General features: G+C 38.4%; 1 protein-coding gene across 11 annotated transcripts in view; it reads left to right on the forward strand.

Moving 5' to 3' along the window:
* LOC107738276 (ensconsin-like) overlaps positions 1-12764 on the forward strand; it is a 58998-nt gene that overhangs the window by 12790 nt on the left and 33444 nt on the right. For 3 of the 11 annotated variants that reach the window (XM_016550008.1, XM_016550014.1, XM_016550022.1), the window contains exon 1: positions 7383-7657. The exons of 2 other annotated variants lie outside the window; for them this stretch is intronic. In XM_016550008.1, the coding sequence (XP_016405494.1) occupies positions 7540-7657 (118 nt within the window). In that variant the 5' untranslated portion in view covers positions 7383-7539. Of the gene's footprint in view, positions 1-7381; positions 7658-12764 lie in introns of those variants that run through there. 6 more of the 11 variants (XM_016549994.1, XM_016550000.1, XM_016550049.1 and 3 more) reach the window with 3 other exon arrangements.

A 12764-nucleotide genomic window follows, 5' to 3' on the forward strand; every position in this document is an offset into this window, starting at 1 on the left:
ATTTATATTGTATTTATTTACAGAGGTATATTATTTCACACTTCTCTAGTAAGTTTCGTCTGTGTGTGAAGACAGTAGCGCAAATCCGTGAATGAATGTTCCGAAGTGAAATAAACTTCAACGGAATAAAGTTGAATGGAATTGAATTGAATTAAAGTTGAATAAACTTCAACTTTACTGTTCAGTGCACTGATGTCAGACTCATTTTGGATAGTAAAGTTTGTTAAATTGTTAAATGCCCTTACATATATCTCTGTCACCATTATAAGTGTTTGATCAACACATTTGAGTGATCATTGCAAAAAATGTGTTTGCGTATATATATTTTGTTTATGTATACACTGTATTCTAAATATAGTACCAGTCAAATGTTTGGACACACAAATGGGAAAGTGTCCAAACTTTTGACTGGTACTGTGCTATAATATACACAAAGAATATCGGCCTTTTTTTACTCCCTAATATTGGTATCGGTCCCAAAAAACCCATATCGGTTTTCAAACGAGTTTGAACGGTTAGTGTGCAATAGGTAAAATTAACTATATTTGCAGCATTGTTATTTTCTGCCGTGTTTTAGCAAAATAATCTTTTAAATAATCTTTTTGCTGCTTACTGTGTTTCTGCTTCTGTTTTTAAAATAACCGTGTCATCTGCATCCCTTATTGGCGCTTTAATGTCTTTATAGAGAAGCAACGCACACGGGAAGGGCTTGAGTAAAGCATGTTTGGCTCTAGATAAAAAAATATATTAGAGGATATAACACCAAAAGATCATTACAATAAATGACCCTGAGCACTTGTGGTGTAAACCACTCCATTGTTTTGAAGCGCTGCTCACTTTATTTAGAAATGGTAAAATGGTGCTGCTGTAGCCATTATGTTTGAACCAAAATATGTCTGGTATAGTGGATTAAAGTAGGAGGAGGATTTACAGTTGCAATCATTTGGTGGTTATTAGTGGTTTTAGTCGACTGTGCACTGCATGTAAAAGGGGATCAAATAACAGTATTTCTTTAGTGCATAAGTTTTGTGTTTGTGAACTAAAGTCATGATGCTTTTCAGTTTGCAGTAGGTCAGAGGTTGGTCTTTAGGTGTCATTCACCCGTTGGCTGTAAACTATCAGCTGTTTCTCATTCATAAACACACACATGCTCTTATCTCGCTGACAGTAAAGGGTAGGACACGGGATAACTGCTCTGATGGATTCAGTATTTTATTAGACTGATTTAAAACACAAACTTCTTTTCCAGTTCATTAAAAGTACTGGCTCATTAGTCATTTGTTTTTGAATCAGGCTGTTTGCTTTTGCACACCACCAGCAAATACAACACAATGGAAAGATGTTGTTGTACCCAATCCTTTTGACTCATCACATTCAGTTTGAGCTCTTTTGATGTTCAAACACTGTTGGATGACTTGGTGATCATCCTGACCCATCCCTGGTCTTTTGAGTACAGGTGCATCTCAATAAATTAGAATGTCGTGGAAAAGTTCATTTATTTCAGTAATTCAACTCAAATTGTGAAACTCAGCCACAGTCAGTGTGTAAGTAGAGTACTGTATTAAGTACAGTCAGTGTAGGACGACTGTCTTCATGAGCGATCATATTTACCAGTGCTTGGTTAATTTTTACGGATGAAATTGAGTCATTTCAATCTACATGGGTCTAGACTGCGACTAAAATTTGCGACTAAAAATATTAATTTGCGAGTGAAGTTTTTGCTGAGGACAGTAGAAATGTCAGTGTTTCCCCTGCCATTATTAGAGGTCGACCGGTATGGGTTTTTCACTGGCCGATGCCGATATTTAGAAATCAGGGCAGCCGATGGGCGATATATGATGCCGATTTTTTTAGCCGATATGTTTGGCCGATTTTCTTTTTTTTCTTTTTTTCAGAAATCAGGGCAGCCGATGGGCGATATATGATGCCGATTTTTTTTTTTTTTTCCCATTCATCTTAAAACAGTTCTGAAGGATGCTTTTTGTTTATGTTTGTTGACAGACACCAGTGTTTCCCACAGACTGCAAATTAATTCTCTGCCAGCAGGAGGCGCTTTGGGAGCTGGAGATATAGCGGTTTCCCCGGTAAAGGCTGTAATCAAATAAGCGCTGCTCACAAACGCTATCAGGCATTACAGGAAAGACGAAATAAAAATGACATTGAAGCTTTTCTGAAGACAGTCGGTTCTTTTAAAAGATACATTCATATAAAAACACCCGTGCTGCATTTTAATTTTTTGAAACGTGAAGCGCTCATTTTATTCAACGAAGTATAAGCCTTTTGGAAAATCTATTTGTGGCGGTCAGTTTTGATATTGTGATGAGCTGCCACAAATAACTCAATGTATAGGAAACACTGGACACTGCTATAAGTCAAATGGCCATAGGGATAACAAAAATAAAAGATTTCACACATAGTATTGCGCTGCCTGCTGCTGAACTGCTTAAGAGTGCGCTGGCCACTTGCGAATATATGACATCGTGGAGGCTATTGTCGTACCCACAGACACTTTTCATGAGGAAAGTTAACGTGCATGTTATAATCAGCCCAGAAGTTTTGTCTGAATTGAACGTGTTTCTACTTTCACATGCAGATGACTTGTTGCACTTATGAATATGATAACTTTCCGGCATCAATTCTAGTAGGGTAAAACATAATTCCATTTTCGAAACGGTCTGTTTTGCCCTGCCATTAGCTGAGGCTGTGTGTGAACAAGTCGCGGCTGCAGCCTGCAGAGCGTGAGCTGCTCCGTCTCACGCAGCCAGAGGGAGTTCCGCAACAACGCTTAGCTGCCCGCCATTGCGCCTGCCAATAAATCGGCCTAATTTGCAGCACAATCGGCCGATTAATTAAAAAAATGCCCAAAATCGGCCGATTAATCGGTCTGAGAGTCACTTATGAGCATTTGACCGTTTCATTTGAGTAAAACTATCCTCATATCATATACACACAGAAATGTAAAGGTATTCACGGCAACCCATCAAAATAAAAGTTTGGTTTAACTTGAAGGCATTGGCAGAAATATATTACTATTGTTGAGTAGAATGTACGTAACTACTGCTAAAATTATTAAAACCACAAAAATACAATATTTCTTCAATGTTTTAATTGTAATACCGTATTGTCCCGAATATAAGACCATGTTTTTTTCTTGGAAATACATCTGAAAAAACGCGGTCGTCTTATATTCAGGTTCTAGACTTTGACATGTCAATAATACACCCACAACAATAGGTGGCGCCAAATACGCATAGCACGTGTGACGCTTCCGGTGATATTAACGTCTGCCGTCTCACTAATGAGGACATAAATACATGAACAACATCTCCAGAACTGCTCTGAGAGTCACTTCATGAGCATTTGACCATTTCATTTGAGTAAAACTATCCTCATATCATATACACACAGAAATGTAAAGGTATTCACGGCAACCCATCAAACCACAAAAATACAATATTTCTTCAATGTTTTAATTGTAATATTAAATGACCTTTATTTTACAAAAAATAAATTTTTTAAATTTTCATTACTTAAAAGATAGATTAAATGATAGATTAAATGAATGTTTTATGCCTTAAAAAAAGTAAATGCACAACACAGAATTTCTGAGCAAAAAATCATAAGGCTATTGTAAGAATAAATTAAACTTGTTTTATGCTTTCAAATAATTAGACATGCTAAAACAGAATTTTGTAACAATAAAACATAAGGTTGGAAAAATAAAAAATTTCATAGGGCCCTAAACATTGTAAATATTTGTTTAACTTTTAATGAATTTGTTAAATTGTTTAAGTTTCATGATTTTAATTAGACATGCTTTTTGATTAATAAAATGTAATTTAATCATTAATTTAATAATTTGCATGTAATTAATTTTTTTTCTGATTGTTTTGCGATCACATATTTTGTTATGTTGACATAAACGGAGACGATGCGCATCAGTTTTAGTGGAAACAAGACTTTCAAACCGAACAGCAGCGCTGACAGCACACCTGCTGAAAGCAGCTCCAGTTGTGGTGGCATAAGAGAGCGGAGACGTGCGGAGTAAAAGTGCAGAAAAGCAGTGTCTGTTTCATGCATAACTTGAACAAACTACAACAGGTAAAGCTGTAGGTGTGTGGATATTAACAATATCATTAACAATTCTCATTTATCATCGATAATAATATTCTTGTTAACCAGATCTTTAGTCTATATGCTGTGTTCTGTTAATGCATGAACTTCATAATATTTGTAGCTTTTTTTGCCATCCAATAATCGCAATAAGCTTTGTGCTTAGTTACATTTTAATAAACAAAGTATCAGCTTTAAAATTCTGCCAAATTATGACGAAATTCAAACAATAAATACCGTTTTGGCACTCTCTTTAATGCGGCATGAGCGATCGCTTTAGCGCCTCAGTTCAAGCGGCATGTGAACCCTGATCATATCTTTCTCTTTACTACTATAGTATGAAATAAACATGAATGGACATCAAAAGATATATAAGATGCAGTACTGAAATGTCTCATATACTCGCTATTTCAGTGTTTCAAACTGCGGAAAACATGGAAAACTTTGAAACAATTCCATGTAAAAATACGTTTACCTCAGAATTACCATTTGGCGTCCATAAGATCATCAGTCAGCTAGAAAAAATAACTATAAATAGTTTAAATTTATGCGCTAAATTGCATATTGATATTTTTACTTAACCTGTTGACATAAGAAAGAATGCAAGGAGCTAAAGGTAAAATTCAACACCTCTTATAAAATTGCATGTTATTGATGATGAAAAAAAACAGACTGTGTGTGTGCAAAACATATGAAAACATTTATAGGCTGCACTGAGGAGAAGCCCAAACTACACTCAAGGGCCAAGTGATGCTGACCTAATTATGGTCTGTGATATTGGCACAGACTCTGTGTAATAAAGAATTCTTTGTGATTGTATAGTTCTGAAGTTGGAAAAGATAGATTTAGGATTTAGTTCCCACTTTAAGTGAACCTTAGTTCCCAGGACATCTACAATATGGATTAAAAATGCTGATAAAGACAAGAAAAGATGAGACATAAACATGACAGTATGACTGAAATGTTAAAGTGTTAAAAAAAATTTTTATTCTGTGGCACCTAAAAAAAAATTATTTGGCACCTAATTTTTTTTCTTATAGGTGCCAATGGCTCCTTAATTAATTTTTTTGTCTGGAGCCCTGATCTATGAATCGGCACAGTGTGGAATTCAGATTTTCCATGCAGATCTCAAAGCTAGAGATGCACCGATTGACTGGCCAGTGATCGGAATCGGCCGATTTTTCGCATGTCCGGCCCGGATCGGTGACCAGCCGGTCAGTCTCATGTCTTGTCAATTCTGAGCCGATCCTTTTATTGCCAGCGGCGCCGGCAATGATGTCACAGCCACGCACACTAGGGGTGGAACGGTCCAACTTACTCACGGTTCGGTTTGTTTCACGGTTTTAGAGTCACTGTTTCGGTATGGTTCGGTATGTGCTATGTTTAGGCAAAAACTATACTGTCAAATAAAAATAAAGAAAGTAGGAATAATTAGGGATGCACCGAATATTCGGCCACCGAAAATTTTCGGCCGAAAATGGCCCAAAAGTGCATTTTCGGTTTTCGGCCGAAAGACTTTTATCACCGAAACAATACGGCCGAAATGTTGTGATGACGCAAACAGAAACCGCGACCTGCACGTGCTTGTCTGAAGCAACATGTCTGCGGTGTGGACGTATTTCAGTGTATCTGAGAAAGACCCACGGACAGCGATTTGCAAAACATGTAATGCCGAAATTTCAAGAGGGGGTGCATCTGCAAAGACTCTCTCCACGTCGGGTTTAATTTATCACCTGAAATCCAAACATTCCGATCGCTACACTGAATATGAGAGGAACGCGGCACAGAAAAGGAAAACGCCTCCGAGCATGCCCACTCCGTCTGTGGCGGACGTTTTTGAAAAGGCAAGGAAGTTTAGCAATGCCTTGATTTTAGTAAAGTTAGTACATAGTCATAGCCATAAATGCAATGGTACTAATAATTGGCATAATTTCTTTCGGTGTTTCGGTTTTCGTTAAGTGACTTAGATTTTAGACAAAATATTAACTGTTTTTGCTCAATTTCGCTGACAAAAATAGTTCCGATCAAAACCACAGTAGAACTGTTGTGTGTCTCCGAGCAACGCAAAGCAGTGTTTCCTTACTGAATGAATGAGTCACTTGCCTCATTTCTGAATGAATCAGCTGTTTGAATGAATCGGTTGAATGAATGAATAAATAATTCACTCATTAAAAATTGCATTTTTTCAACATTTATTTGTATGTTTAAAAAAATATGTAAAACATTAATTTTATAAAATTATGCATTTGAAATTTTTCAGTGTAAATGCATTTATGGCACCTCAGCTTCATCAAGCTGTCTGTGTAAATGCATCTAATGTCACTTCAGATGCAGCTTCTGTTTCCTCAGCAGTGTAAAGAGAGTTTGTTAATACTAATTTCATTTGAATGGTAACAACTCTACAGTTTCTTATTATTCTAACTGAATTAATTGAAACAAAGTAAGAATTTGATTACACATATAATAAGGGGGAAAAAAATGACCATTTATAAACATAGTGGGACATGACATCTGTTTTGTTACATACAGCAACTCATTTTAAGTTAACTATTTCTTCCTCTTTCCAGTCACAGAGCACTTTATTTTGACAGTTGTTTAAGTGAGAGAAAATCTGTAACTTAGTCCAGATTGGGGGAATTGTAATGTTTAATAATTTCTTTTATTTTGTAAATATTTTTTTGTATTGAAATTTGCATAGATTTTTGTTTGTATATGCTGTCAATTATAGTTCTTAGAAAGAAAATCATATTGGCAAAAATCGGTATCGGCAGGTCACACTTCCAAAAAATCGGAAATTGGAATCGGCCAAGAAAATTGCAATTGGTGCATCTCTACTCAAAGCGGACTCAAGTTGGTCAGTTTTTGTTTGTGAACAATTGTACATTGTAGGACGGGCAATAATTCATCTCATTCCGGTCCATTTTATCCCACCCACCATTCTGTGTGCCGTAACTGTCATGGTGTCTGTTAATCCACTGGCTCACCTTGCTGGTCTTCATACTGAATATTTCAGTAGGAAACACAGGACTGTGTGCGTGTGAGGCAGTGTTTCAGTGCATTTGTCAGTCTGTGGTACTTTCTCTATAAGGGCCTGTGAGAGAGAGAGAGAGAGAGAGAGAGAGAGAGAGAGAGACAGTGGCAGCATCAGCAACTAGAGCTGCTGTGTCTCTCAGGCTTAAGGAGGAAGAGAGTCGGCCGCTTCTGTGGATTACAGGAGCGTCAGTAAGCCAGGCTGGACTGGAAGGAGTTTTGACTCATCTCTTTTTCCTTTCAATCTGTCTTGCCGCATCTTCCAGCTCTTACTGTGTCTGTTACTTTTCTTACTGTGTGCTGTATCATCTAAGATCATTCAGAGGAGATGTGTGGGGTGCTAGCTGTTAGCAGTGTTGGGTTCTGAAAGAGAGAGGCACAGGAGAAGAGAGGAGGATGCCGGCCCCCCTCAGGATGAGGAGGGGGGCCTGCAGGTCAGCTATCCCGTCTCTCTCCACCATCGCTGAGGAAGAGGAGGGACAGCGGAGCCGCAAGAGACGAGGGAAAGGAGGAGGTATGTGGGAGGTCAGGGTAGGAAAGATTAAAAAGGCTGATGTAAGTCTCTCTGGGGTTTTGCTCTCGGGTGCTAAGCTAATACCTGGCCTATTAAGTGATCTGTGTATCTTGTAGTTGGTAAAAGTTAAAGTTAAGCATTTTTATTTCAGAACTGGTGTGTATCATCAGATGATGGCATAGCAGTGCAGGGTTAGTAATTTGCTAAATGTATAGTATAATAATGAAAACCAAAGTACTTGCAATCCAAAATCTCTTACTGAGAATTCATGACAACCTATTTTAGAGCCCTTATTTAGTAACTAAATGTGCGTAAGGAAAGTGTGGCCTTAATACTCAGTTGCTAATGGCTTCAGACTGTCAGTTTTTTTGTCTATGGCTGAGTCTTAAAACTTAAGACAGCAATTTTGAGGATCATAGGTGTGATGCTTAAAAGCGCATTCTAGTTAGGCAACAAGGTTTTAAGACTCCTATGTGTTCTGAACCACTTATTCTATGACTACAACCTAAAATACAAAAATATGTTTTTAAGTGTTTAGTTAGATAATTGTAAGTAATTAGTTCATTTTACTGGCTAGGGGTTGTTTCAATTGTTATTATTTTTTGTTTTGAGTATCCTCAAAAGTTGATATATGCTAGTATTTGTTTGCATAAATGAGTATCAATATCAGTGTTGTAAATACAGACTGAGAATGATGTCAGTCTAGAGTGAGCGTCAGCATCACATGTATTTCACTGAAGTGGAGAAAAACACATTTATCAGTCTTGAGTGTCTGTTTTAGCACCGCTTCTACTGAGAAGGAAAATATTTTTGCTCTTTTTCTGTTGGGAGTGGCTGTTTTGCCCCACCCATGGTCACTAATGGCAGATGACTGACAAGTTGGACAGGATGGCCTGGGCTGTGGGTGGGTCACATGACCACCGGGAAGTGGAATGTAAACAACTGACTGGAAGGATCCACATAGAGGTGGATGGGACTGTTTGGACTGAGGCTAAAGGCTTTACATTACATATGAATTAGGAATGTAGGTTAATGCTCACATTCAGTAGTTTCATTTCTAGATCTGAATTGACAAATCTCTTTCTATGAGGAATCACTTTTATGTAAGCTTTCTAATGACAATTAGCCTAAACCACCTAACATATAATGTAAAGCAAACGTGCTTCAACCTATAAGGTCTGACTCCCACTTTGACTTTTCACATGCTCAGATTTGGGTCACAAGACTGTTCTCAGCCAAAAATCCCTCTGAACTCAAAAAACTGCTGCCTCACTGGAGCTGGCATTACACACATACACGTCATACACGTTACGCTATGTTCATTTTTTATGGGGATCTGGTAACTCAGAGATGGAGAAATGGGCTGTGTGCCATTTAGAAGTTTTTGATCCAGTCACTGTTTTTCCATTTAAGTGGCTTCTATCAGTTTTGTATTCTGGGTGCTCCACAAAAGCTGTGCTCTGCACAAAAGAATAAAGCATTTAAAGTAGGGATGTGTAAGGATTAGGGCTGCATGATATTGGAAAAAACTCACATTGCGATATTTTTTTTTTCTGCAATATATATTGCGATACGAAAAAAAAAAATCAGATGACTTCAATAGCTCTATTTGGAAAAAAAAAAAATCAGTGATTGGGGTGATTTTGTAGGCGAGTAAATCGAGCTGTGCAATTAATCGCATGCGATTGTCATGCGCATCTCTTCAGTAAAGCCAGTCCCGTGATTAGTAGTAAATCGACATCACCTGCTTTCAGATGGAGCGGCATTTAATACACAGAGCCGTAATTCACTGACAAGCTAGGCGATATCGCATATATAATCGAATGCGATTCATCTGCGATTATGAACGCAATATTGCCTAATTGTCAGTGAACTACGGCTCTGTGTAGTGAATGCCGCTCAATCTGAAAGCAGGCGATGGAGATTTACTACTAATCACGGGACTGGCTTTACTGACGAGATGCGCAATAGAGCCCTGGATACGTATCACGATACAGAGGCCATGATACGTATCACGATACGGGACTGCACTAAATTTCACCTCAGCAGAATTTAGTAAAACAGCCATTTATTAAACACTGCATACTGTAGGGCTGTTGCTAACTATAGATGGTAGATTGTTCTAATCTAAACTAATGCGCTGTCTTCACTGTATCTAACGCGCACACACACGCTCAGTCACTCACACAGAACATGCTGCGCGCGCACAGACATTCAGGAACAAACTTTTTAGCGCTGCCCCGCAATTTTATCAATAAAATACCTTAATCGCTCAAGAGCTACATTATCTTTCTCAACAAGAAACTGGTAACATCATTGTTTCTAAAGCAGTTAAAGCCACAGCTTCACTGTTAATAGAGAAACGCGGCAAAACGGCGGTAATTCATACATACACAGCCTCTCTCTCTCTTTCTCTCTCTCATAAATGAACACTTGATAAATTACACTTTTCTGATAATAGGATATTGAAGTGGAGATCGCTAAACTGCAAGTTTAAGTTACCAGTGTTTTCAGAAAGCAAGCGTGTTTATCCACAGTGGTGAGAGAGCGCATGCACATGGTTGCCAGGTTGACAAAGATAAGTAGCACACTTAGCAGATATTTCCGTATTGCGCAAGTGGGAAGCTCTGTTTCGGGGATTACGTCTCTTTATATCAGGCAACCCAGTTGTGTTCCTCTGCAGCCAGATTAAACCTTTAGAAACCTCACACTTTTCTACTCAATTTTAAACTGTGTTATTGTATTCAAATTAAGCGCGGTCCACTGCTGCACACGTGCCACAATATCGTTATAGGGCCAGCTGTATCGATACTCGTATCATCAAATCTCTGTGACGATACATCGTCGTATCGATGCATCGAACACAGCATTACAAAAATGCCCCTGCACAAACAAATTAAATCTATTACGTCTGTTGCTAACAAAGTGAATATGAATATGATCTGCTCATGTTGCACCGTATTTCATTTTATGCGTTTTTACAGTGTTGCGCATTTTAACCAATCACACACATATCTGTTGAGCTTAGGAATGCAATGGCCAATCAGAGGCGTTCAGATGAGTCATCGGAGTGCTTAAACTCGCGATAGATCAATGTTAATGATAATGTCACTTTCTATATATCATTTATTCACTGTTTGAATAACCGTGGAAAGGAACCGTTATATAATTATCAATTTCAAAAGTTTTTATTAAATTGTAATCACATTAAATACAAATTCAGTCCCATTAAAAAAAATAAATCGACGCGTTTCAGAAAGGCGGGGCATAGAGGAGAAACAATAATGTACAGTATGTGGAAAATAATGAGTTTTTTTAACCTTAAACCGCATAAACACATTTCATTACACCAAATACACAAAATAATGTTCTTTTTAGCAACATCATATGACCCCTTTAATACATTTAATTGGCTGCTTTTAGCCTTTCCCTGGAGTTGGTTCACCCTCCGCCTATGAACAGGAACATTAAACTGCTGTGAACCAATATACTGTTACACATCCATTTTCTTTCTCAATTGTTTCCCTTCACCTAAGCCATAAGCAACTGTGTTTACAAGGATACTTGCAGAGCACAGTATTTCAGGCACAAATAGACGCAGAAGTGAACAGAAATTAGTGTTCACGTGCATCTGCTTGGCTCTCACCGTGTCTATACCCGGTGCGAGCGGCGCGACAAAATATTATGAACCCATTTTAATCAGTGATGCTGTGTGACTGACTACACTGGATGCGGCGCGACACACGACAAATCCCCGACAGTAAACTGATGCCTCATTTAAGACGTACTGACACAAAGTTCAAATGATATGCAGTGGTCGCTTTGTCGCGTCCGGTGTAGACAGACTTTGGGGCCGTTCACATGTCGCAGGTGGAAAACGCCAGCCGCACAGCTTTCTCCTTCTTTCCAAAGCGCTAGGGAGCTTGTGCTTTCGTGTAGTCTGCCGTTGCTAAGCGACCGTGACACGCACTCTTCACGACGACGCGGAAGTTTCAACAAAGGATAAATGGATTTCCAGCACTGAAAATCGCATGCTGTAGCTCTGCTACTAAATGTATTTAGAAATGGGTATCTCTGTACAGCTGTCACGTCCGGTGTAGACACCATGTCTGTGTGTGAGCAAAGAAAACTATCAGTATAAATATAACGATCAGTAGCCTATACTAAACATCGCACATCCTGTGATGTGACTATCGCGGATGTGCACATCGCGATATCGATGCTGAAACGATATATCGTGCAGCCCTAGTAAGGATAGTCAACTAGTAATTCAGTAGTCAGTTACTGAGTAGTCTGTGTTTTGTTTGTCTGAACTTTAGTGCACTATTAAACTGTCGGCACAATTGGATTTGTTTATTAAATAATATTTTATGATGTTTTTATAACTTTTTTTTGTCACTGTTACTATGGTTACAATCATTCTTTTTTGCTAGGGCTGCTAAATAATCAAAATTGTGATATGAGTTAGTACGATAATCAAATCACAAAGGCTTTGATTTAATTAAAGAAATACATGCACTGTGTGTTTCAGAGTGCATCTAATGAGCATCTCATTATCCAGTGAGCATCTCATTATGCTCACGTGAGCATTATGCTCTCCCATCAGTTATTGGATGGGAGGCGCACTACAATGTTCCATTCAGTAACTGAAAACAGTAGTGGTTAAACGGATCGTAGTTGATCCGTACGTACCAAGCTCCACGGTTCGGCACGCATGTGATCCGCGGATTAATTGCAAAATTTAACCATAATAGAGTATAAGTTTATCATTTGTCCGTATTTACACAAGCAAGCGAATTTTAAACACTTCCAGAGAGCGAAAGGGAACTCGATTCGTTACTCGCGCACTCTTCTCTACGCGCACAGCCGCACACACGCGTTTCAGATGGCGCGCGAACACCAAACTGAATCCTCTTCTGAATCCTGAACAGACACGTAGCAATAAAATTATGACAAAATACCCATCTCGACAATCATTCAGGTAAACGCAGTCAGTTATGTCTCAAGTGAATGAAAACAGCTGAGAAAGAAATCGGATGTGATGTGTACCATTATATCAGATCCGTGCATCAGGTCTTAAAGGGACAGCGGCCTATAAATACTGCTG

Source organism: Sinocyclocheilus rhinocerous, unplaced genomic scaffold (genome assembly GCF_001515625.1).
Source record: "Sinocyclocheilus rhinocerous isolate Xijiao unplaced genomic scaffold, SAMN03320098_v1.1 scaffold2716, whole genome shotgun sequence".
NCBI lineage: Eukaryota > Metazoa > Chordata > Actinopteri > Cypriniformes > Cyprinidae > Sinocyclocheilus > Sinocyclocheilus rhinocerous.